This window comes from Chiloscyllium plagiosum, unplaced genomic scaffold, assembly GCF_037043375.1.
Source record: "Chiloscyllium plagiosum isolate Xiang-an unplaced genomic scaffold, Cpla_swu_hap1 HiC_scaffold_11, whole genome shotgun sequence".
Classification (NCBI taxonomy): Eukaryota; Metazoa; Chordata; class Chondrichthyes; order Orectolobiformes; family Hemiscylliidae; genus Chiloscyllium; species Chiloscyllium plagiosum.
Window position 1 is genome coordinate 85893695 of NW_028270149.1, and position 27255 is coordinate 85920949.

Consider the following 27255-nt stretch of genomic DNA (forward strand, 5'->3'; position numbering starts at 1 on the left):
GTTCCCACAGCTCTCTACTTCGCTTTGATAGAGATCCCTGTGGATGCTGCACTGTGCATTCCTGTGACAGCCAGCATCAGAAGATTCTTTCATTAATGTGTGGCTGCATTGAGTCAGGAGAATCATGAGATTGCAGCTTCAATCAGCTTAACATTCCTGCTGCTCAGAAAATTCAGAGCATTGTAACTAGCTACACATTTTCACACAAAGATTTCTGTTCTACAGAATGCAAGATTAATACTTACCACACATAGAATTACTTTTCAGCAACCTGCTCATTTACTGTATTGGGTCCAACTGCTCAATCTGACCGTACTGATAAATTTCTCAGTAGCTACCTTCTCCCCTCTGGGAGGATTGCACACAGACACCTTTGGTGGGTGCCTGGAACGCACTTCCACGATAGTGTCATTAAAGATGTATCCAAACAGATACATGAATGGGCAAGGAGCAGAGGGATACAGACCCTTAGATAGAGAATCTGTAATGGCGCAAGCTTGGAGGGCTGAAGGGCCTGTTCCTGTGCTGTAACTTTCTTTGTTCTTTGTTTGAAGCCAGTTCCTGCTGCTGTGTTCTTCACTCAGTCCTACACTTGCCCTAATTGGTCAGTGTATTGAGTATAGGAGTTGGGATGTCATGCTGCAGCTGTACAGGACATTGGTTAGGCCACTGTTGAAATATGTGTTCAATTTTGGTCTTTCTGCTATAGGAAACTGTTCACTTTGAAAGGATGCAGCAAAGATTTACAAGAATGTTGCTGGGGTTGGAGGGTTTGAGCTATAAGGAGAGATCAAAATAGGCCGGGGCTATTTACCTTGGAGCTTCAGAGGCTGAGGGGTGACCTTATCGAGGTTTATAAAATCATGAAGGGATAAGGTTAATAGCCAAGGTCTTTCTCCCAGTGAGTTCAAATAGGTTTAAGTTGAGAGGGGAAAGAAACAAAAGGGACCTAAGAGGCAACAATTTCACACAAAGATTGGTGCATGTGTGGAATGAGCTGCCAGAGGAAGTGGTGGAGGTTGGTACAAAAAACCTGCAATCTTCTTCCTGACCTCTCCGCCCCCACCCCCACTCCGGCCTATCACCCTCACCTTGACCTCCTTCCACCTATCGCATTTCCAACGCCCCTCCCCCAAGTCCCTCCTCCCTACCTTTTATCTTAGCCTGCTGGACACACTTTCCTCATTCCTGAAGAAGGGCTTATGCCTGAAACGTCGATTCTCCTGCTCCTTGGATGCTGCCTGACCTGCTGCGCTTTTCCAGCAACACATTTTCAGCTCACAATACAACATTTAAAAGGCATCTGAATGGCTAAATGAATAGGAAGGGCTTAGAGGAATATGGACCATATACCGGCAAATGGGAGTAGATTAACTTAGGATATCTGCATGGATGAGTTGGACCAAAGGGTCTCTTTCCATGCTCCACATCTCCACGACTCTGACAGTCCCTGTGTTCACAGACAGACAGTCACTGCCCGGAGGCTCACTTAACCACTGCCAGAATCCTGTCATCACCATGGGATCAGAACCCCAAAAAGCTGTGAACATTTTCAATCTGTAATTCCAAAGCATGTTTTTTAAAGGAGGACTAGTGCATGCTAAAATGGGTGTGAATGTAAATTCATGGCTGTCTGGAGAGGGAGCCTGACAGAATATCACAGCTTGGATTTGATGGAGACATCAAACAATAGACCTTCAAAGGGGCCACTGGCGTGTCAAGTCAAACAGACCACTTGGGACTACAAAAATAACATGAGTCTGACACATTGTGGATAATATCCTCAACTGCAGACACATTTTGTGATTCTCCTTTTGAAAAATACGCAAGGACAGGGGTTAAAAAGCCTGCTTCAACTCTACAGGATATTCTTATGGGACTGAATATTCTCAGGTATATCAGCACATCCTGGGAAGATCATAGTGGAAGAACAATCTCCTAGTACCTGCTGTGTGGCAGGCAAAGATTATCTCTCTCTCCAATTTTTGTAATTTAATCATAGTCTAAAAGAATCAGAATTAAAGAATCTCAACCAATCTGCAAAACTAATGGTCATGAAACTGATCCTCGGGAGAGTTGCTGAACAAAGAGACTTTGGAGTGCAGGTTCATAGCTCCTTGAAAGTGGAGTCGCAGGTGGATAGGATAGTGAAGAAGGCATTTGGTATGCTTTCCTTTATTGGCCAGAGTATTGAGTACAGGAGTTGGGAGGTCATGTTGCGGCTGTACAGGACATTGGTTAGGCCACTGTTGGAATATTGCGTGCAATTCTCCTTCCTATCGGAAAGATGTTGTGAAACTTGAAAGGGTTCAGAAAAGATTTACAAGGATGTTGACAGGGTTGGAGGATTCGAGCTACAGGGAGAGGCTGAACAGGCTGGGGCTGTTTTCCCTGGACTGTCAGAGGCTAAGGGGTGACTTTATAGAGATTTATAAAATCATGAGGGGCATGGATAGGATAAATAGAGAAAGTCTTTTCCCTGGGGTGTGGGAATCCATAACTAGAGAGCATAGGTTTAGGGTGAGAAGGGAAAGATATAAAAGAGACCTAAGGGGCTGTTTCCATGCTGCACATCTCTATGACTCTATGATCATGCAATTACCAATATCAATACTTTCGATAACCTCTACTGCAATGATCATAACATCCAACTATTTTAAACAATTCAGAGATCTATCCACCAACTTATTTAAATATTCAGACTCATCTATTATTTCTAATCAATATGTATGTGTGTTGTTAGTATTTATTCTTATTTCTAGTAATTAATACACTCACTCCTTTTTTTTTTGTTAATTCAAGAAAACCAGGCTGGATAGGCTCCTTTTAAAATGCATGTGGTCTGGGAGAAAGGTATCATCAATGGGAAGGGATCTTCTTTAAATTAAACTTGTTTTATCCAACTTAGCAGGTGGGTGAATAAATAAGGTGAACCAGTTCATCCTTCCTCACCCTTGAGCTTAACGGTTTGGGACATCCCACCTGGAGATGTAACAAACTGGGGATTGGTCTATGCAAGGCATGGATTTAAACCAGGCACCACTCCTATTACAGACATTTACTCTCACCTTGTTGTAACACAGAAAGTCGCTGATGGCACATGATCCAGCCCTAATGGAGTTGTCCCACAACACTAGTCACATTTGCTGCCTTCAGGCAAACTGGTTCGATAGCACTGAGCATCTGACTGACCTTGGAGTAGGTGGGGAATGATGTGGTCCTCCCACTGTTTGCAATAGAATCTCCAAACTGTGCTCTAAAAACCTTAGGCTCTAATCCCTCTTAGGTTACTCTGAGCTTCAGCCATCTGGAAATAAGGCAGCAGGAGACCCATAAGTCTGCATGAATGGATGTCAGAGTCATAGATGTACAGCATGGAAACAGACCCTTCGTTCCAACTCATCTATGCTGACCAGATATCCTAAATTATTCTAATCTCATTTGTCAGCATTTGGCCCATAACCCTCTAAACCCTTCCTATTCATATACCCATCCAGATGCCTTTTAAATGTTGTAATTGTACCAGCCTCCACCACTTCCTCTGGCAGTTCATTCCATGCACGCACCACCCTCTGCATGAAAAAGTTACTCCTTAGGTCCCTTTTATATCTTTCCTCTCTCACTTTAAACTTAAACCTGCCCTCTTGTTTTGGACTCCCCTATCCTAGGAAAAAAACCTTGACTATTCATCCTATCCATGCCCCTCATGATTTTATAAACCTCTATATGATCACCCCTCAGCCTCTGATTCTCCAGAGAAAAATGTCCCAGCCTATTCAGCCTCCCTGTAGCTCAAACCCCCCAACCGGGGCAACATCTTATAAAACTTTTCTGAAGCCTTTCAAGTTTAACAACATCCTCCTTATAGCAAAGAGAACAGAATTTAACACAGTATTCCAAAAGTGGCCTAACCAATGACCAATTGTTGCAACATGACCTCCCAACTCCTATAGTCAATGCACTGACCAATAACGGCAACTGTACCAAATACCTTTTTCATCACCCTGTCTACTTTTGTCTCCACTTTCACAAACTATGAACCTGCACTCCAAGGTCCCTTTGTTCAGCAACACTTCTCAGGAACTTACCATTATGTGTATGAGTCCTGCCCTGATTTGCCTTTCCAAAATGCAGCATGTTTGAATTTAGAAAGGCATCAGGTTACACACTCTTGGTATGCGGAAGGGACTATTGCTGTGGTTCTGTTCGCCGAGCTGGAAGTTTTTGTTGCAAACGTTTCGTCCCCTGTCTAGATGACATCCTCAGTGCTTGGGAGCCTCCTGTGAAGCGCTTCTGTGGTGTTTCCTCCGGCATTTATAGTGAGGCATTTCCTCCGGCATTTATCCCATGCAAGGACTGCACAAAACACTATACAGGACAAACAGGAAGACAGCTAACGATCCGCATCCACGAACATCAACTATCCAAAACGACACGACCAGCTATCCCTAGTAGGCACACACGCAGACGACAAGCAACATGAATTTGACTGGGACAACACTACCATTATAGGGCAAGCGAAACAAAGAACAGCCAGGGAATTCCTAGAAGCTTGGCACTCATCCACAAACTCCATCAACAAACACATAGACCTGGACCCAATATACCGGCCACTACAGCGGACAGATGAAACTGACAACCGGAAGCGGCAGGGACAGGCCACTATAAATGCCGAAGGAAACACCACAGAAGCGCTTCACAGGAGGCTCCCAAGCACTGAGGATGTCACCTAGACAGGGGACGAAACGTTTGCAACAAAAACTTCCAGCTCGGCGAACAGAACCACAGCAATGAGCACTGAGCTACAAATCTTCTCACAAACTTTGGAAGGGACTATTGCTGTGTTATAGAACATAGAACATAGAAGAATACAGCGCAGTACAGGCCCTTTGGCCCTCGATGTTGCGCCAATCCAAGCCCACCTAACCTACACTAGCCCACTATCCTCCATATACCTATCCAATGCCCGCTTAAATGCCCATAAAGAGGGAGAGTCCACCACTGCTACTGGCAGGGCATTCCATGAACTCACGACTCACTGAGTAAAGAACCTACCCCTAACATCTGTCCTATACCTACCACCCCTTAGTTTAAAGCTATGCCCCCTCGTAATAGCTGACTCCATACGTGGAAAAAGGTTCTCACGGTCAACCCTATCTAAACCCCTAATCATCTTGTACACCTCTATCAAGTCACCCCTAAACCTTCTTTTCTCCAATGAAAACAACCCCAAGTGCCTCAGCCTTTCCTCATACAATCTTCCTACCATACCAGGCAACATCCTGGTAAACCTCCTCTGCACCCGTTCCAGTGCCTCCACATCCTTCCTATAGTATGGCGACCAAAACTGCACACAATACTCCAGATGCGGTCGCACCAGAGTCTTATACAACTGCAACATGACCTCAGGGCTCCGGAACTCAATTCCTCTACCAATAAAAGCCAGTACGCCATATGCCTTCCTCACCGCACTATTTACCTGGGTGGCAACATTCAAAGATCTGTGTACATGGACACCAAGATCCCTCTGCTCATCCACACTACCAAGTATCTGACCATTAGCCCAGTACCCCATCGTTTTGTTACTCTTACCAAAGTGAATCACCTCACACCTAGCTACATTGAACTCCATTTGCCACCTTTCTGCCCAGTTCTGCGGCTTATCTATATCCCGCTGTAACCTGCCACATCCTTCCTCACTGTCAACAACTCCTCCGACTTTCGTATCATCCGCAAACTTGCTCACCCAACCTTCTAACCCCTCCTCCAGGTCATTTATAAAAATGACAAACAGCAATGGTCCCAAAACAGATCCTTGCGGAACACCGCTAGTGACGGCACTCCATGAAGAACCTTTACCATCAAGTACTACCCTCTGTCTTCTTCCAGCCAGCCAATTCCTAATCCAAACCTCCAACTCACCCTCAATGCCAGACCTCCGTATTTTTTGATCCGTGTTATACTGATCTCTGTTCTTTGTTCTTTATTCTAAGATTACAATCAGGAAAGTGAAGAGACAGCAACTAGTTTGTAGACTGTCTGCCGTAATGCAAAGTGCCACAAACAGGCTGCACATCTGTTTTCAATTTAGAAAAACATCCTGATGAAGGGCTTATGCCCGAAATGTCGAGCCTCCTACTCCTCGGATGCTGCCTGACCTGTTGTGCTTTTCCAGCACCACACTCTCGACTCTGGTGTCCAGTCCTCACTTTCTCCTGTGCAACTGTCATCCCTGCAGCTGCAAGTCAACCATAACAATGTTTAAAACTCAGCGATTCTGCAAACCCCTGAATTATGTCTGTCATTCTCAGGATTTCAGTCATTGATACAGGGACTCTGCATAAATTTCCAGTTGCTCTGGAAAGCTAGGCAGAACTGGGGAGAAGGGATTGAGAAAGGATTAGGGTCAAGGTTTATTACAGGGAGATGAGATTTACGCGGAGCATGGCAATTGGGAAAAAAACTGAAAAGTAAAAGTGGGGCGTGAAACATATTCATCATTTCAGTTCTGACGAAGAGTCACTGGACTCAAGACCTTAGCTCTGCTTTCTTCCCACAGGTGCTGAGTTTCTCTAGCAATTTCTGTTCTTTTTTCCAGATCAATTAGGGCGCATGGTATTGGGGGCAAAGTACTAGATTGGATTGAAAATTGGTTGGCTGATAGAAAACAAAGGGTAGTGATAAACGGCTTCATTTTGGAATGGCAGGCGGTGACCAGTGGGGTACCACAGGGATCCATGCTGGGACCGCAGCTTTTTACAATATATGTTAATGATATAGAAGATGGTATCAGCAATAACATTAGCAAATTTGCTGATGATGCAAAGCTGGGTGGCAGGGTGAAATGTGATGAGGATGTTAGGAGATTACAGGGTGACCTGGACAAGTTAGGTGAGTGGGCAGATGCCTGGCAGATGCAGTTTAATGTGGATAAATGTATGGTTATCCACTTTGGTGGCAAGAACAGGAAGGCAGATTACTACCTCAATGGAATCAATTTAGGTAAAGGGGCAGTAGAGAGAGATCTGGGTGTTCTTGTACATCAGTCAATGAAGGCAAGCATGCAGGTACAGCAGGTAGTGAAGAAGGCTAATAGCATGCTGGCCTTCATAACAAGAGGAATTGAGTATAGAAGCAAAGAGATGCTTCTGCAGCTGTACAGGGCCCTGGTGAGACCACACCTGGAGTATTGTGTGCAGTTCTGGTCTCCAAATTTGAGGAAAGACATTTGGCTATTGAGGGAGTGCAACGTAGGTTCACGCGGTCAATTCCTGGAATGGTGGGATTACCTTACACTGAAAGACTGAAGCGACTGGGCTTGTATACCCTTGAGTTTAGAAGACTGAGAGGGGATCTGATTGAAACCTATAAGATTATGAAAGGATTGGACACTCTGGCAGCAGGAAACATGTTTCCGCTGATGGGTGAGTGCCGAACCAGAGGACACAGCTTAAAAATATGGGGTAGACCATTTAGGACAGAGATGAGGAGAAACTTCTTCACCCAGAGAGTGGTGGCTGTGTGGAATGCTCTGCCCCAGAGGGCAGTGGAGGCCCAGTCTCTGGATTCATTTAAGAAAGAGTTGGCTAGAGGTCTCAAAGATAGTGGAATCAAGGGTTATGGAGATAAGGCAGGAACAGGATACTGATTGAGGATGATCAGCCATGATCATATTGAATGGCGGTGCAGGCTCGAAGGGCTGAATGGCCTACTCCTGCACCTATTGTCTATTGTCTATTGTCTATCTCCAGCATCTGCACTTTTTTGTTTTATTATTCATCACAGTTTGTTCTATTCTTCAATTGAATGTGTTATTTTCCTGTGCATGAATTATATAAAATTTAAGGCAATATTCCAATTTGCTGCTCAGTATTAAACACATCACTACAACTACTCCAGTAGTCATAGGGTTAATTATCTGTATTCATCGCAGTTCTGTTGGTTATCCATTCATTATGTCCTGTACTAGCCTTATAGGAAAATCTTTTTAAAAAAGGCATTCTCTATTTGTAGGCTGTGTATTTCACTTCGACATTCCCTTATGTGGTTCTGACCACATTCCTGATCCGAGGTGTTACCCTGGAGGGAGCCAGTAAAGGGATTGAATTCTACATTGGGAGCCAGTCAAATTTCTCCAAACTGGCTGATGCTGAGGTAAATACAACAATATAATTGACTGAATTTCAGTTATTTTTCATTTTTGTTTTTGCCTGTTTCAGGTAGTGAATTTAATCTGGTTGGAGTTCTTGGTTAAATGGGGGAAAACTCAGTTGACAATTTTGACCGAGTGCAAAACCCAACCTTGGCTGATCGCCTTCCCAAACGTTCCCAATCCCTCCCAGCCTAATACTCTGGCTTTTCTCGGTTCAGCACTTACGGCAGTCTTCATTGTAGGCCTGCCCATAGCGCCAGCAGTGCTTGCTGCCAAGCTCTGATATTGCCAGAAAGTCAAATGGGTGAGCAGCTCTGAAGGAGCTTCCATTGAGGGCAGGTCCTACCATCATCTTGTTCAAGCTGCAGAGGATATTCTTTATAGACAAGGTGGATGGTGAGGCAAGGTTGTGGTGAGCAGTACTCCCTCAGTTAACTATAGTCCAACATGACTCATGGTCAGTGTAATTTTATCTGTTGGATGAACTTTCTCAATACTAACTAATTCTCTGTCCTATTCCAGGTTTGGAAAGATGCTGCAACACAGATTTTCTTTTCTCTTACTATTGGATGGGGTAGTTTAATAACACTGTCATCGTACAACAAGTTCCACAACAACTGCTACAGAGATACCATTGTTGTCTGTGTTGTTAATTCCGTTACGAGCGTGTTTGCTGGATTTGTCATCTTCTCAATCCTTGGACACATGGCCCATGTCCAAGGCAAACCTATTGCAGAGGTCATACAGTCAGGTAGCCACAGAGTTAAATTTACTGATCTGAGTGATGCTGAAGCACCAACATTTCATCATGTATCATGCTAATTAGAAGTTTTCATATAGCCCTAAGTTTGGAAATGTTTGTTGCAAAACTCAATGGAATTTTGAACTGATGAGGGTAGCAGGGCATCTGGAACATTAGTGAATGGCAGAACAATGGGACTTGGGAATTGAGAAAGAACCAGAGATGATATTGATGGAAAGTAACTAGCTAAGGGTCAAACATAAACCAAGCATTAAGAGAATGCATGAAAGGACAGTTTAATGTTTTAAACATTGTTAGAATTGGTGCTGGATAATGTTGTTATGGTACAATGAAATTCATCTTAGTGATCCCATGTCCCTGACATTAGAAAGAGACAAGATACCAGTCTGCAATGTATTTGTGAAGAGACAAGTCATTGGCACTACCCAAGAGAGCTGTATTTGACAATCCGCTGTATACAGATATAAATATCTGAGTTGCATAGTAGATAGTCAGTTTTCCTTCGAGATAAGGTGCAACAGCCTCAGAAATTGTGTATTTGCAGACACCTACAGCCCAGATGCTCCAGTCAAACACCTCAATGAGCAGATAGCCATATTGGCATAAAGTACAAGATAAAGCTAAAATAATGGAATGGATTCGTTTGTTTGTGCTTTTTATCACAGGTTTTGACTATGAGCACATGTAATATGCCACAGAAGATGGATTGAGAGGTGGGAACTCTGCAATAACTTTGAAGTGAGGGTTAGATCACACAAATCTGGGACCTGAGTATCTGCTCAGGGACAACCTTTCAGAGCAAATGGGATCAAATAACCTCCATTCAATCCCTCCTCACCCTGATCCTCCTCATTCTTCTCCTGCTCCTTCTCCCAAAGTGTCGTCTGACAGGCATTCCTTCCCAACTCATCTGTACTAAAACCAGCAACGCCCCCTTAACAATCCTGAAAGCTTGCAAATCTTTTCCATATTCTCAATGACACCTTTTCACTTTCCCCTAACTCTGTACCATCAAAAGAAAGAAACATTTCTCATCTGAAGATCCATGGTGAGCTCTACAAATAAAATGAATGTTCGGGTAGAGTGGTGGGATGCATCTTGATCAGAAACTTTATACGAAGTGATTAAGAGAGGGTGTTAACTGGGCCTACAAAAATCCAAAATGACAAATCCTGTCTCTCACCAGTCAATTTGATTAGATTCCCTACAGTATGGAAACAAGCCTTTCGGCCTAACAATCCACACTGACCCTCCAAAGAGTAACCCACCCAGACACATTCCCCTACATTTACCTCTGACAAATGCACCTAACACTATGGGCAATTTAGCATGGCCAATATACCTAACCTGCACATCTTTGGGTTGTGGGAGGAAGCTGGAGCACCCGGATGAAACCAACACAGACACGAGGAGACTGTGCAAGCGCCCCACAGACAGTTGCCCTGTAATGCAGGCAGGATCCTGGTAAACCTGAGGAAAGTGGGTGTATTATCTGGAGGATAGAGAGACTTTGGTTGGGAGTCATCTCCAGTGCTGGAAGTGGTTTGGGTTTTGGTAGCAGGGATTGGTTCAAACCTGAATTGAGGGATCAATTTTATTGTTAGCCAGGAGTTAGAACAGCTTTTACAGTCTCACTTTCCTGGGTAACAATTGAGCAAGACGGAACTTGCCAAAGTCTCTAACTCAGAGTTAAGGATTTTTTAGGAGTATTCCGGATGCTGGGAAATTGTCCATTGGAAATTTTGCCTTCCTAAATAATGCCACAGATTCAATTTTGCCAGGGTTTCTGCTTGGTCCTGACACACAATGCCTGCTTATACTTCAACAATAACTATTTACCCACCGGAAGATCTGCATCATTAAGCTAAATATAAAGAACCATCATTTTGTAGTCTCGTGATCTTACATCACTTCCTAATGAAGATGCTATCGATCTTACGTATACATATATCGATCTTACGTTAACCTTTTACATGACATTGGAGAGCTAAAGTTGTCAATCAACATCTGTATTAAGCACTGTTAATATTGCCATATCAATTCTATCCACTGTTTAGGTTTTGGATTGGTTTTTATTGCCTATCCAGAGGCTCTTGTCCAGTTGCCATGGGCACCTTTCTGGTCCATTTTATTTTTCTTCATGCTGGTCACTGTGGGGCTCAGCAGTCTGTTTGCAAGTACAGGTAAGAATGATATTACTTTATTTACCCAAATTCATTCCTTTTATAAAGGAAACCTATTTACATTACTGTGTCAGTGGGAGAGGGGGTGAATGTTGAAAGTGGTGGACGGAATGCCAGTTAAACACGCTGCTTTGTTCTGGATGGAGTCAAGCTTCTTGAATATCACTGAAGCTGCACCCATCCAGGAAAATGGGGATGATTCCATCACTGAATGTGGGGGGAGTCTGATAGAAACATCAAGTTATGAAGGAAATAAATAAGATAGAAGATGAGAGGATCTTTCCACTGATGGGTTAAACTAGAACTGGGGGCCTCAAAATGAGGCGGAGCAGATTTAGGACTGAGTTGAGGAGAACTTCTTCACCCAAAGGGTGGTGAATCTGTGGTATTCCCTACCCAATGAAGCAGTTTAAGCTGCCTCATTGAATGTTTTTAAGGCAAAGATCGATTTTTGAACAGTGAAGGAATTAAGGGTTATGGTGAGCGGGCAGCTAAGTGGAGCTGAGGGCACGATAAAGATCAGCCACGATGTTATTGAATGGCAGAGCGGGCTCAAAGGGCCAGATGGCCTACTCCTGTTCTTAGTTCTTATGTCCTTATGTTCTTGTGTAAGCTACTCACCATCCTGACTTGAAAATGCATCATTGTCCCTTCACTGTCGCTGGGTCAAAATCCTGGAAGTCTCTTTGTAATAGCATTTTGAGTGTCCATACACTGCAAGGACAGCAATAGTTCAAAATGGTAACTCACTAGCATCTTCTCAAGAACAATTAGAGTTGGACAATGAATCATAGCCCAGCCAGCAGTGCCCTCATTCCTGAATGAATTTTCAAAAAATGCTCAGTTTTTACTTAGGTGCTGCAGGTATCTGAGGATAGTCACTGTGCAGTTTAAGGTACATCCTGCGCAGTACTCTCACACCAAAGTAAAAGGGACACAGTTACATTAAAAATGAGTTGGGGAATGGTGACATTTTAGTAAATTTTGTGATATTACTAGATTAATCCAGAACCCTAGAGAAATGATTTGGAGATGAGTTCAAGCAACTGATAAATTTAATTCAGTTAATTAAATACATCTGGAATGAGGAAACGGTGTGAGCAATGTTGAGCATGAAACTAGCAGCTTGGTGGTAAAATCCCACTCTGTATTACTAGGGTTCTTTAGGGAAAAGAATATGTCATCGTGTGGGTGAGGCAGTAATGAAACTCCGGGCCTACAACCATGTGGTTGACCCTAGCCTCCACTTCGAAATGGTCTATGCAGCCCCTTATCTGTAACTAACTATTACGATAAGAAGTATAAACCTGAGGGGACTATAAAGCTGGGAAGCACCTAGGCACCAGAAATGACAAAGGTGCACACTGCTCTGCCTGCCCATAAAGTTGCACAGACCAGTGGAGTAACAGTCCGCTATCATCCTGTCACTGACTTATAGCTTACAGCTAATGTCATAGAGTCATCCACCTCCCACTCTGAAAGGATGACACTAGCGGTGCACTCACAGGCCTGGAATTCTTCAACATTGACTCTGGACTCAAATCTCAGATCCCCATGTCAAACATGGACAGAGAAACCACTTGTTCAGTTACATGACCTATCATGTAACTGTTCTTCCTCACACTGTGCACCATTTGGAGCAAGTACTGAGAATTGGATGGGGTCTGGAATCAATGTAGTTGCAGAAGAGCCAGGCTGGGCGATTCTTTGAAAGACATAGCAGTTATGCTGGCGCAGCATCAGTACATAGAGGGGAACCAACATGACAGAATCCTTACCCTCATCAATCCGTCAGCATCGGCAGTGCTAGGTTTCTTCGGGACTGTGTAAATTATCGATGAATTATTAATCTCATTTAATGATTGTTTTCATCAGAATCAGTTATAACAGCCCTGCTGGACCTGTTCCCGAAGGTTCTACGATCAAGGCGCTTTTCTCTGACAATTTCTGTTTGTTCGTTATTTTTTATCTGCGGTCTTCTATGTGTAACACAGGTATGTTTTCATTTCACAATTTCTCCATATTTAGTCTTAGATCACAATAAAAGTGAAATAATGTATTGACAACTGCATATATTTCTAACTAAGTGTCAGTTTAGTTCAGTTGGAAGTACTCATCTCCGATTGGTAGTGCAAGGTTTTGGCAACAAAATCTAGTGGTCAATCCAATGTATCATTAAGGGTGTGCTGCATTGCTAATCCTGGAGACTGTTCCAGCATTCGGAAGTTAAAATGGGAAGGGAATATAAAAATTGTGGGGATATTAATAATTTAACATGAGAAAATACATTTCCAAAGCCAGTGCATTCAGAGACATCAGGGACTGGATGAGACTATTTGAAGAAAACCATTGATAAGATGCCACAAGGAAGATTAGTAAACAAAATTAAAATGTGAGCTCGCAGGAAATACATGGATATGGATTCAAGATTGCTAATGGAAGGCACACAGAGGAGGAACAAATGACTCATTCTCAGTTTGAACATCGATGATAAGTTTGGCACTTAACTGTCAATTATCATCTAACTGGTGTATTCTCCATGATGAATCATCTACCAATTAGATTCTATTTGCAAACTCATCACCACTCCCCTCACATACAATATAAATCATTGTTTCTTTGGAATTTCCTGTGAATTGTTCTGGTGAGTGCAAGGCAAAAAATCTTTGACAAAATGAATCTTTGTCAGCAGTTCCCAAAAATAGATTGGAATGTGTGTTGTCAGGATGATGCATTTATATAGAGCACTAATGATAGCTTGCCTAGATCCTGCTTACGGTTTTGATACGGTTATCTAAGGAAGGATATACTTGCCATAGAGGGAGAGCAGCAGACATCATCAAATTGAATCCTAGAATGGCAGAACACTCCCTTCAGGAGAGATTGAGGAGACTGGACTTTGTAACTCTAGACAGGTCATCTCTTTAAAACACCTCCTCTAAATCTTTTACCCTTTAACTTCAATCCTGGTCATTGATCCCTCCATCAAGGGGAAATGTGTTTTTTCTGTCTATCCTAAGAATGCCGCTCATAATTTCATATATCTCAATCATGTCCCCTCTCAATTTCCTCAGCTCTAATAAAAGTAATTCCAGTCTGCCCAATTTCTCTTCATAACTGAACCCTCCAGCCCAAGTAGCATGCTGGTAAATCTCCTCTCCAGTACAATCATATCCCTCCAAAGTGGATTTCAGAACTGTACACAATATGCTTATCTGTGGTCTGACCAACATTTTATATTTCCAGCATAATATCCCTGCTCTTAAAATCTTTGCCTTGGCTAATAAAGACAGGTATATCATATGCCATCTTAACCACTTTTCCACCTGTCCTGATACCTTCGGAGACCCAGAGTACAGGCACACCAAGGTCCCTCTAATCCTCAGCACCTCCCAGTGTCCTACCATTCATTATGTAAAGCTTGCCTTTTTTGTCCTGCCCAAGAGCATCATCTCACATTCATCCAAACTGAATTCCATTTGTCATTGATCGGTCCATCTGACCAGCTGGTCTCTTTCCTCCTATAATCTAAGGCTATCCTCCTCACTTTTGGTCACCCTGCCAATTTTTATATCATCTGCAAACTAACCAATCAACTCACCTATATTTAAGCATCAATCATTTATAGAAACCACAAACAGCAAGTGCTTCAGCACTTACTCCTGTGGGACCCCAAAAGACACAGACTTTCAATTGGAAAATACCCCTCAACCATCACCCTCAGCTTCCTGCCACTCAGCCAATTGTGGATCCAATTTGCCAAATTTCCTTGGATCCCATCCCTATTATCTTTTCTAACAGTCTCCCATGTGGGACCTCATCAAAAGCCCCACTTTTTGAAGTCCCAGTAGATGACATCAAAAGCATTGCCCTCATCTACACACCTAGTCATCTCTTCAAAAAATCAATGAAGTTAGTCAGACATGACCTCCCTTTAACAAAGTCGAGATTAGAGTGATGCTGGAAAAGCACAGCCAGTCAGGCAGCGTTCGAGGAGCAGGAATTCCTGATGAAGGGCTTTTGTCCGAAATGTCGATTTTCCTGCTCCAGGATGCTGCCTGACTTGCTGTGCTTTTGCAGCACCACTGTAATCTCGACTCTGATCTCCAGCATCTGCAGTACCCTACTTTCACCTGCTCCGTTTAACAAACCCTGATCGTTCTTAATTAATCCCTGCCTCGCCAAATGCAGATTCATTCGGACCCATGGAATTACTTCCAAAAGTTTCCCAACTACCCAGGTTAGACTGACTGGCAAGGAGGTTGCTGTTTATACCCTCCTCCCCTCTGAATGTTCACTAAAGAAAGCAAGAGAAATAAATCCATTCCAAATTAAATTTATGACTTCTTCATAAATTACATGAAAATGCAAGACGTCAAAATGTGATTTAAACCTTCTAGATCTTCAGTGCCAGATGATATTGAGCGAGACTAATGAGAATTATGTAGCAGTGACAATCATTGGCAATAAGCACTGATGTTTATGACTGACACCATCCACAATTAGCAGACTTTCTGCTCATCTTAAGATTCAATATGTGTGACATTGAGACAGAAGGTCATCACCATGGCCTTGATTGCACAGAAAGATAAAGTTTCAAACTATATTCTGCTCCTGTGAAATATACCCCATGTAATTCTGATTCAAAAAGCGACAACAAATGTAATTTTCTAGGCTCTGGTGAAGGTTTAGTCACTCCCCACATCATCATTGCACAATATTGACAATCAAAGAAACATCAGGACCAACACACACGTCATGAATGATGTTGAAACAACAGAGAAAGACACAGAATTAGACTTAGAGATGGTAGTTACCTGAAACCCAACCAGTGTAGATTGAAGCCTTAATCATTCATTGGATCTGGTCAACAGTGCTCAGGCCATCATGTACTGTCCATTTCTAATTGCCTTTGAAATGTTGGTGGTGAGCACCTTACCAATCACTGCATTCAATCTCTATATGTACACCCATAGTACTGTAATGGAGTTACCAGTTTTAGACTCAGTGATAGTGAGGGCACCATGATAAATGACTAAGTCAGAGTGATGTGCAAGTTTGAAGGGAACTTACAAGTGGTCATGTTCTCATTTGCTTGGCCCTTCTTTTCTTCACCGTAATGTGAGTTAAGGTAATTACAGTTGAAGGAACCTAGGCAAGTTGTGACATGGCTAATGAATGTTTAAAGTGCTGGATGGTGTGTCTTTGATAGTGTTGAGCTTCTTGAGATCATCAGCAACAAATTCAAAAGGTTTATTCAATTGTATTGCTGCAACAGGAGAATATAAATCAGACAGGGTGACCATCAGAGTGTGTAGTGCTCTGGGTAGACCCCATCATAACTCCATCCATTCCTTCCAACTAAGAGAGAGAGAGAGAGGCATTCAAACCCTGGAGGAATGGTGGCTCAATGATTAACACTGCTGCTTCACAATGCCAGGAATGTGGGTTCAATTCCAGCCTCGAGCAACTGTGTGGAGTTTACACATTCTCCCTGTGTTTGTGTGGGTTTCCTCCCACAGTTCAAAGATGTGCAGGTTAGTTGGATTAATCATGGGAAATGCAGGGTTACAGGGATAGGGAAGCGGGTGGGTCTGGCTGGGAATGCTCGTTAGAGATTCAGTGTGGACTTGATGGGCTATATCACCTGTTTCTACACTGTAAGGATTCTAAGAAAAGGGCAACAGGAGTCAGGGTTTAGGATTGAGGAAAGATTATCAACACTGAATCTTTCAATTTGGAAGTCAAATATCTCAGATTGATCTTATAGAGGAACGCAAATTTGCTAAAGATTGTAGAAATAGTTAAAAAATGGATATAGAGGGCACAATTTCCAACAACAAAATAAAGTTTTAGAGATGGTTTTAGGAAATTCTTCGCAACTCCTACTTGGAACTGTTTTCTGTATTGAACTTTGGAATCGCTGAAGAAACAATCTGAATCAAGTTGGACCTCCTATATTCGTAATTAAGCTGTGATTTCTGAACAGAATTACAGAAGTTTTGTGGCACAGAGGAGTCCATTCATCTCATTGTGTCTGCACCAGCTTTTCAAATAAGTGTCATTGTCTGCTGCCTGTTTCCTGTTTTATCCCCTTGCTCTTCCACACTATTTGTTATCCAAATAATCATCCAATACTCCCTTGAGAGTCTCAGTTGATCCTGCCTCCAACATATTTCATACCCTAACTCAAGAAGCTTGACACCCATCAGAATAAAGCAGCCCACTTGATTTGCACCATATCCACAGATATACACTCTCTCCACCATTGATGTACTGATATTTAAACCATAAGAATATGACAACTGAGTGCTGGGAAAAGGTGGTATGGTTTAAACTCTATGCTGCACTATATGGAGCCTGTTAGATAGCATTTCTGAAGGAGCCATGATTAGAAAAGCTTTTCTTTAACATAAAACAAAATGAGGAGTGGAGTGGCAATTTGACAGTGATTGCCACTCCTTGGAAAATCTGGTCCAATATGACAAGATTCAGTGGATGGAAAGATTGATGTTGAGCAAGTGATAAATGGGTTGAGGTATCAATAAGGGAGAGAGATCTAGATCAATTTACAGATACATTACCATTACAGCTAATTCAATGTCCCAGGGCAGTGAAAACAACACAAGCTCTGGCATGACATGGTGGCTAGTGGTTAACATTCTTTTCTCACAGTATTTGGGACTTGAGTTCAATTCCAGCCTCAGGTGACTGTGTTGAATTAGCATATTTTTCCCATGTCTGCCTGTGTTCTCTCCAGGTGCTCTGGTTTCCTCCCACAGCCCAAAGATGTACAGGTTAAGTAGACTAGTCATGCTAAATTGCTCATAGTGTCCAGGAATGTGCAGGCTGAGTGGACTAGCCATGGGAAATGACAGATTTTGGGGATAGGGTATGAGCCTGGGTCTGGGTGAGATGCACTTTGGAAGGGCGGTGTGGACTTGATGGACTGAATGGCCTCCATCTGTGCTGTAGGAATTCTATGAATAGTAAGGAGAAATAACCTAAATCAAGAGACATATTTGCCCCAAGTAAGATGAACTCTGGATTGTTACTTATGTTATTAGTCTTCTTGCTTCAAAAAGGATGATCAGTTCTTGAAACAAAATAATTTTAGAAATTAGGGAAAAGAAAAAGACTGAGCAAACTAGTTAGAATTGTGTGGATGGTATTTACATAAATCTACATTTCTCATTCCCTATTAATCTCTTATCATGAATGTTCGATTGTTTCCATGTCAAACTTTCTAATTTTCCATTTACATTTAGGCTGGGATTTACTGGTTAAATTTAATAGATCATTTCTGTACTGGATTGACTACCATTATAACAGCTCTGCTGGAAGTGATTGGTCTGAGTTGGATCTATGGTGAGTGCAATAGAAAGAAAAACTAAGTGAATGAAAGTGTTACATTAAATGCTACTTGTGTGGATCTTCCTGTTTCTTCAGAAAAATACATGAGAATTGGGGTTGAATGATAGGATTTAGTTAATCTTTCTTCCCTGATGGTGATGGGAGTTTTTATCTCCTTTTGTTATCCAAAATATTGTTCCCAGATGCTGGAGTAAAACAGCAAAATGCTTCTTTTTGTTCAGTTAAGGTGATGTGAGCATTATTTTTATTTTCCATCCTTAATTGCCCAGAGAGCGCTTAAGAGTCCATCACATTCCTGGAGATACACAGGGTAAGGGCAGCAGTGTGTTCCCTAAATACTTGCATGGCCATCATTAGACTCTTACATGCAGATTTTAATTCCATTCAAAATCCACCATTTAACATTGCAAGTTTTGAAACCAGGTTCCCAGGAAATGATGTAGATCTCTGGATTAACAGTTGTGTGATAATACCACTAGGCCAGCACCTTCCTTTTTATATCCTTTCCCAGTGGCACTATTGATGCCTGTCGTTAGGGAAAATGTCAGTGTCCTGTTTTCCCACTAATTGTTTTTGGAGATGATGTTCAATTTCCTTCATGCTCAGTTTAGCAAGTTGCCACTCGATCTAGACAGTTCCCAGTTTACCAAGGTGCTGGGGCAACAGGGCAAGAACTCCAATGGCGCATTCATAATAATCCTGCCCAACTATCAAATTAGTGACAGGAAATAATTTACACTTCTTGCTTGAATTCCTGTGTGACCCCTTCTCTGCTTTAACCTTTTCATGAGTTAAGCTCGGTACAAGATGAATGTGTACAGTAAATAAGTTGCCCTGAAATCAGGACAAAGCCAATGATTGTGTCTCTCTGCTGTCTTGTTGTTTACAGGGATAAACAGATTCATTAAGGACATTGAGTTGATGATTGGGAAAAAGAACTGGCTCTTCTGGCTGTGGTGGAGAGCGTGTTGGATTATTATCACTCCATGTTTGCTGGCAGTGAGTAGATGTTACACATTTTAGAGATTTAAACTAAAAATAATATTTCTGCAGTAGGCTGCATATTCTCTTAGATAAATATATTTCTGATCTGATTTATGCAACAATTTCATTACAGGCAATCTTGTTCTGGTCCTTGGCAATATTTGCCCTCCCAACCTACGGACCTGTTGAATATCCTGTCTGGGCAATAGCACTGGGCTGGTGTATGGTTATCTTCTGTATTATGTGGATTCCCATTGTGGCCATTGTGAAAGTTGTCAAAGCTGAGGGCTCCACCTTGTGGCAGGTAAGACAATGCTTCAAAGGTAAGGGAATAAGACATCAAGGAAGTTCTCCCAATTTCTCATTGTACAACAATTACAACAATAACAACAACTTGTAACTGCATTACATCTTTGACATAGTAATATATCGTTTCACAGGAAGGTTATACTGTCGAATCTGACACTGAGCTACCGAAGGAGATATAAGGCAATTTATTAAAACAAGTTGGTTTTAAGAAGCATTTTATCAAAGAAATGGTAGAGAGAGAGAAAAGAGGAAAATCTAGTGCCCAGGACCTCAGTAGTTAAAGGAAGGAACACCAATGGCAAAGCAGTTAGAATCAGGGATGTTCAAAACGCAAACTTAAAGGAATCTTGGAGATTTGTGAGACTGGGGAAGATCTCAGAGACAGGGAGGGACAAAACCACAGATGAATTTAAAGCCAAGGGGAATTTAGAATTCTGAAATTGAGAATGCTCCTTAACCCAGAGCCAACAATGGTTAGCAAGCATACAGATAATTATCTGAACTTGACTTGCCATGAGTAAGAACACTACCAGCAGAATGGATAATGTCAAGTTTACCAAAAGCAGGATTTGGGGGATTAGCCAGCAATCGATCAGAGACATCTAGTTTAGATGCAAGAAAAGCAATGGATGAAGCTTTCAGCAATGAAACAGAGCCACTTGGGTAAAGTTACAGAGCGATATCGGTGGAGATCTTGCCAACAACATGTGTATGTGATTGGAAATTCATCACCTGATGAAATATGATTCACGATTACAAACAACTGGTTCAGTCTCAGACAGTTGCCAGGATGGAAACTGACAAAGAGCCACCTCTAGCTTTGATTATCCCACTGCTCCCTGCCTGGCCTCTATCTGCCAGCCTTGGTCAAGAAGAGCTCATCCAAAATTTCACACTGGCACTAAGCAGTGTTCATTCATCACTCCGGTGAGTATAGGCTCACTGGCCTACACTGGCTCTCTCGACTCTAATCTCCAGCATCTGCAGTCCTCACTTTCACCTACACTGGCTTCTGGCCTGGCAATGCTTCAATTACAAATTCATATCCTGGTTTCAAATCTCTCCATGGTCTTGTTCCTGACTATGGCTCCTCTTATCATACGAGCCTCCAACATCTCTGTGCTGCTCCAGTTCTGTATCTGGCTGATAATAATCTCTCCACTGTTAGCTGCTGTGTTTCAACTGCCTGAGCCCTAAGGTCTGGAATTATCCAATTGAACATCTCTCTCCATTAAAGAAGCTCCTTAAAAACTCTTTGATGAAGATTTCAGCCATCCATTCTGAAGTTCCCTTTCATGCCTCAACATTAAAAAAAATGTATTGAGAGAACTCTTGTTCAACATCTCAGATCTTTCTACTTCATCAGAAATGTTTAGTAATGCAACCTCCTTCTCCTGAGGAAAAGGCAACATAACGTACTCCACAGCAGACCAGGCAAAAGACGTCCATGAAATCACCAGTTGCAGAGCGCGATTGAGGCTGCATCGGCAAGGTGGTCCCAGTCATTGAGGGGGAGCCCTAAGTTCTCCACATTGAACGAAGTCACACACTGGCTCCTTCCAGAGTCCATTTGTCAAATCCTCAGGTGATGGAGAACTGCAATGGGGCTGGGCCTGAGAACCTGTGATTGAGAGTCTGCACAAAGGCTCTAGAAGCATGAAATAACATCAGAATGTGCTGGGGAGAGAAACAGATTTAACATTTCCGATTCAACTGAAGAGTCTTTGGACTCAAAATGTTAAGTGTTTTTCTCTCTCTGCAGATGCTGGGGTTTCTCCAGCGTTTTCTGCTTTTATTTCAGATTTTGAGTATTCATAGTCATTTGCTGTTTATTTCTCCAGATGCATGAGATTATTGGATACCTGTGTTAGATCAGAAGTTTCTTTGGGCTATGACTGATCTGCCCCTTTCCCATCCCGTATTTGGGGGGGGGGGGGGGGGGGGGGGAGAAAGCTGCCCTAAAATTAGCTCCAATTTTTTCCTGGATGGGGAAACCATGTATCTGCAGGATCAGCATTTCGGTGGTCAAAGAAAGAAACCCATACATTTTTCGACTTGAGTTGTGAGAACATTCATGCAAAGTCTGAAACAAGACCAGCCAGAAAGAGGATCTGTAGTCATATCACAGGAACCATCAAGAATTCTACTGATATAAAATATAAAATGTCCTGGCGAAGGACTGAAAGTACATGCAAGAGGAACACCTGCAACTGGACATAAAAGACTGACAGCAAGCTTCACGTCCACAGACTTGTGTCAAACACCCAGGGTTGCATCCTCAAAGCACTGTCAGAACGTCTCAGTTGTATAAACGAGAGGCTTGTGACACCAGTTCAGCCATAGCCAATATGTTATCATCATCAGTGCTTATAATCTTTAATGAGGAGGTCAATGGTAAGTTCCTATCCTGAACATAATGAAGCCCTCACTGCCATCCTGAAGACACTCCAAAATCTTGGAAACTGGTGTCAGAGAATCCAGTTCAAGGGGTGTCCTGCTGACAAAGTGTGGCCACTGTGACAATCCCCCACCCCCGTTTAACAAACACTGTCGTCTAGCAGGGGGACAAATAAAAAAAAACCACATGGAGGCAACCTGAGTCTGAGCGGTGCCACCTCCTGGGTTACTCTACTGTCTGAGTCAAAGCTGCATGTGATGACAGTATCACTCAGAGCGGATGTTTGCTGCATGAATTATCGACTTGTTTTGTTAGTGGTGAGCATCCATCCAGCACAAACATAATCCTGTTGCCAAAATCAAAAGTTTTATAATTCCTGCCCAAAGCAGCCCAACTAAAATTGGTGCACAAAAAGCAGTTCACAGTCAATCAGTGAAATTTCTGCATATCCAATTCAATTTCAGAACAGTGGGATCAAATAAATTTCCATGTCAAGAACAGTGGGAGCGAACATCATTGTCACCAGCACTGGTGCAACGGAAGCTGAAATGCATGTTCTCCTGGAATTGAACCGAACAGCCCTCACTGCTTGATGGAAAAATCCATAGTCACAAGTCAAGGAAACCTCATTCCAACAACCCAAGGCTGATACCCAAAGACGCATCTGGAAGATAAAGGAAATGTGGTGTGAACAGAAACTCTGAGAAATCTAACTGATGCTGACCTTCATGGCATGGACCATTTATAGACCTATGCCAAGTGGAGAAAAACCCTTCATTCATGTGTTCTTCCTCAGGATGAAGATACTATCTGTTAATGCTGGAAGGAATATTTCTAACAACTCCTCAACTTTGAATCCATAGGAGCAAATGGTCATCTTTTGCCTCTCTCTCCACTGCCCTGCAATCAAATCTGTAAGCAAACTGCTGTCAATGGGAGAGCTGCCATCTGTTAAATGAATGACAAATGACAAAACCTGTGGCCTTTTATGGGATTGCAGTTGAAGTCTTCAAAGTTGCTTATGTCAAGACCTGATGTACTCATCCTGCAAAGAAGCAGAACTCCTTTTCTCCTCCCTCCACATGCCCCATCCCATCTCTCCTTACTGCCCTGTCAACTCAGGAATGCAAGAATTGTCACTATTTTCAAGAAGGAAGATAAAAGATGCCATGGAAGCTATTGAGGGTTTTCCCTTCCATCCATAGCCAGGAAAACGCTGACATGCGTTCACTCAATTCATTTTCTTCCTGTATCTGAGAAAATCATGTCAGAGAAATGGCATGGCTTGAGGCCTTCTTGATGAACCAGGTCCTTGTTGGCAGGGAAATGTCAAGAGCCACACTAGGGGCACTCCCTTGCATTCATTGATCTGACCAAAGCATTTGATTCAGTAAATCACAAGGCACTCTGGATTGCACTCTAAAGGTTTTGGAAATCCAAGGAATTTTGTCACAATCCTGCAACTGCCTCATAGTGAGAAGCCCACAAATCACATAGGAGCATTAGAACAAGCATAGGCTATTCTACCTATGATGGCTGATTCACCACTCAATAAGACCATGGCTGATCATTCACCACAGGACTACCACAGTATTTCCATACGACTTGATGTCATTAGTCTCTAGATATTTAATAGTTTCGTTAAGAAGCTGTTCAATGATTGACCTTGCACTGCACTTTCCAATCTCTTCATTGAGAGGTCTGAAACAGAGCCCTTCAAAGAAGGCCAAGAGTGGAAGGGTGGCGCAGTGGTTAGCATTGTTGCCCACAACCTCATGGACCTGGGTTGAATTGCAGCTTTTGGCTGCCTAGGGTTTCTCTGTTTTCCTCCTGCAGTCCAAAAATGTACAAGTTAGGTGAATTGGCCATGCTAAATTGTCCATGTTGTCCAGTGATGGGCAGGCTAGGTGGATTAGCCAAGAGAAATGTGCGGTTATGGGGATAAATTGGGAGGGCTAGGTCTGGGAGAGATGCTCTTCGAAGGGTTAGTGTAGATTTGATGAGACGAATGGCCTTTTTCCACACTGTTTGGATTCTATGATTCTAAATCGAGACGAGTGACAAGCAAGGTTGTGTGATTCTCCCACACTATATGGGTTGGTGTTTTAAAAAATTCTCAAGGTCAGGTTCGTAGGAGAGTAGTCTGACACAGAACAAACGACCAAGAGGCGAGTCTGCTAGAATATGGGCATTTTATTCCCCGCAGCGTCGCCACAACGGGTCTGGCTTATACTCACTCTACATGTTACCGGAACTGGGAGCCGTCAGTTCTCGTAGAGCGGTTGCCAACAACCCACGCTCGGCGGTTAAACGTAACCCCGGAGCAGACTCACCGAACTGGAGACTTTTCCAGCTGATATACTCTTTTCCAGATATAAACATTCATGTGAACAGCAGAGCAAGGCTAAAAAACACATTCCATTCTGGTTACATACAGATAAGAAGATTCACACGGGGAGGTGTGTAATAAGATTCACACGGGACTAAGCAACACCTCCATTCCGGTTAGATTCACACATGTATTGGGACATAATTTTTAACCGTTTCACCACATTCATTTTACACCACAGTTGGGTATCTCATCAAAGATCCATTGCCCTTTGGCGTGTATACAAAATGGCATTGTAGTGAACTAAATGGAAATGTCTTTAATCTCAGTTGCCTCCATGCCAATCTGAACTGATTACCATCGGCAAACATGATCAACAGCATGCCAATGACTCAAGTACTCACTCTGTACCAGATTTGCAAGTCACCCTCAATCTCTTCAATTCTGAACGTAGATGACTCGGTCTGAACTTGAATCCTGCTAAAACAGTGCTTGTGTTAAAGGAGAGAGTCTGGAATATGCTAAGAGGTTATTGAGAAGAATATTTTTGATAAGAAGATCCAACGCTGGGTCAACTACACCAACTCAGCCATCTCCAAACCATGTTAGAGACAAAAATAAAATCTGCAGATGCTAGAATCTACAAACTATAGCAACTGGTTCATAATAACAGAAACCTTCACAAGTTAACACCACTCCTAATACACAGAGCTGTTGTGGTCTCCGAACTCCACCAGTCCAGTGAGACTGTGACTGTACATCATGTGTCCAGAGAAATGAAAATCACTTCCCCCACCAAGTCCTGTTTTCCCAGCTTTCAAGTTGCCAGTGTTCTGGGGGAAGGCAAAGAAAAAATGACAGAAACACTCAGAAACCGTTCCTGATGCACAGCAACATTGACATAAATGGGTTGGAGGATCTTATTCGCAATCATTCAAAATGGCAGCAAATAGCCTATCAAGCTGCATCATATTTTCAATCTAAATATCTTTAAAGGTGAGACAGGGCGGTAGCACATAAGGAAAGGAAAGAAAAGGAAGTAAGTTGGGCAGCACGGTGGCCCTGTGGTTAGCGCTGCTGCCTTGCAGCAATGGGGACCTGGGTTCAAATCCAGCCTCAGGTGACTTCTGTGTGGAGTTTGCATATTCTCCGTGTCTGTGTGGGGATGCTCCGGTTTCCTCTCTCAGTCCAAAGCTATGCAGGCTAGGTGAATTGACCATGGAAAATTGCCCACAGTGTCTAGGGATGTACAGGTTACAAAAGTTAGCCATGAGAAATTCAGAGTTGTGGGGGTGGTTCTGGGTGAGATGGTCTTCAGAAACTTGATGTGGCCTTGATGGACTAAATAGCCAGCTTCCGTATTGTAGGGATTCTAGGATTTCAAATGTTAAACTCCAGTTCCTTGTTGGACACCTTGCTCCACCTCCCCAAAGATCTACAGGTTGAGAATCAGTCTGTTCATCCCATGAAGACATGGGACAGAAACCGAGGGCCCTGAATAAATATCACCTCAACATGAAACTCAACTGATAAGGTTGTGGTGGGCATTTCCCTTGCCCCAGCTCATGCTGTAATTAGTTCCATGGGATCTACAGTGTTCAGAATGAGTGATTTGGGAACATGTCAAAAAAATTAAAATTGTTTTATGACAGGTCTTCCATTGACAGCATGCCGTTTATGTTTTTTCATCATGAGAATAAATTAATGGCTCAATAACAATGCTTAAGTTGATGTGCCAGTGCCTGCACTAAAGTATTTGTACGAGGAATTATTTTAGTCTAATACCTATTCCTTCAGTGCATCTCACTGTCTGAGAAATTAGAGTTTTGATACAGGAGTATAATCTCTAGGATAAACCTGCTGGCTACTCTTGGTTTAATGTGAGTTGCAAATGTTAAACAAACTACAGAACAATCTCATTTGGATCAGGATTTCTTTTGCTAGTTTGATGTTAATTCTGCATAAAGGTCAGGTAGAAATAATGAAACATTTCAATTTTTCCTTTCACAGAAAATTACTGGTGCTTGTACTTCAGCTCCAGGTTGGGATCCATGCTTGGAAGAACACAAAGGGGAAAGATATGAAAACAAACCTGATTCTGCAGAAGCCCCAGTCTGTGTGAAACTCCTGCCCACTCCTGAGAAAGAACAATATCCGTTTTAATTTTTAAACACAGATTGATTTACCTAATTTACTAATTTATCACCATTCTACTGCACTCCACTGCAACCAGGGGAATCTCTGGACCAGTGTCCACATGGTTCCTGAGGCAATATCTATGTAGACCGCGGGGTCCCTGGGACAGTGTCCACCCAATCCCTGGGGTACTGACTATGCAGTATCTTGGCAGTATCTTGGAGCTGTATCTATGCAGATCTTGTGGCAGTATCTACACAGTGCCTGAGCTATGTCCATGCCATCCTGTGTAAAATCTATACAGTTCCAGGGACAGTATCTATGCAGTTCCTGGGGCAGTAAGTACACAGTCCCTGGGATATATCCATTGAGTCCCTGTGTAGAATCTACATTGTCCCTGTACATTATGTACACAACCCCTGGATAGTGTCCAGGTTCAGGAAAGTCATGGCTGAGTGTAGAAACACTTGAGATAAAGTTGTTGATCTTTCATTTTCTCTGCTGGCTTCCATGAAATCAACAATTCAATTGATTTTTCTGAAGAAGCTTGTAATGATATAATTGCAGAAGAATTGCAGGGTGGTTATATTTGACCAGTTGCTTTTGTATTGGATATGTTTGCTTGAC

At 42.6% G+C, this 27255-nt stretch overlaps 1 protein-coding gene across 1 annotated transcript in view; it reads left to right on the forward strand.

Annotated features, from left to right (window-relative positions):
* The window catches only part of LOC122557533 (sodium- and chloride-dependent neutral and basic amino acid transporter B(0+)-like), a 44354-nt gene extending 17699 nt beyond the window's left edge, over positions 1 to 26655 (forward strand). The window contains exons 7-14 of the mRNA XM_043705280.2: positions 8014 to 8154; positions 8675 to 8903; positions 10973 to 11098; positions 12974 to 13092; positions 18367 to 18466; positions 19362 to 19471; positions 19590 to 19760; positions 26503 to 26655. Of these exons, the coding sequence (XP_043561215.1) occupies positions 8014 to 8154; positions 8675 to 8903; positions 10973 to 11098; positions 12974 to 13092; positions 18367 to 18466; positions 19362 to 19471; positions 19590 to 19760; positions 26503 to 26655 (1149 nt within the window). The remainder of the gene's footprint in view (positions 1 to 8013; positions 8155 to 8674; positions 8904 to 10972; positions 11099 to 12973; positions 13093 to 18366; positions 18467 to 19361; positions 19472 to 19589; positions 19761 to 26502) is intronic.
* The last annotated feature ends 600 nt before the right edge of the window (positions 26656 to 27255 follow it).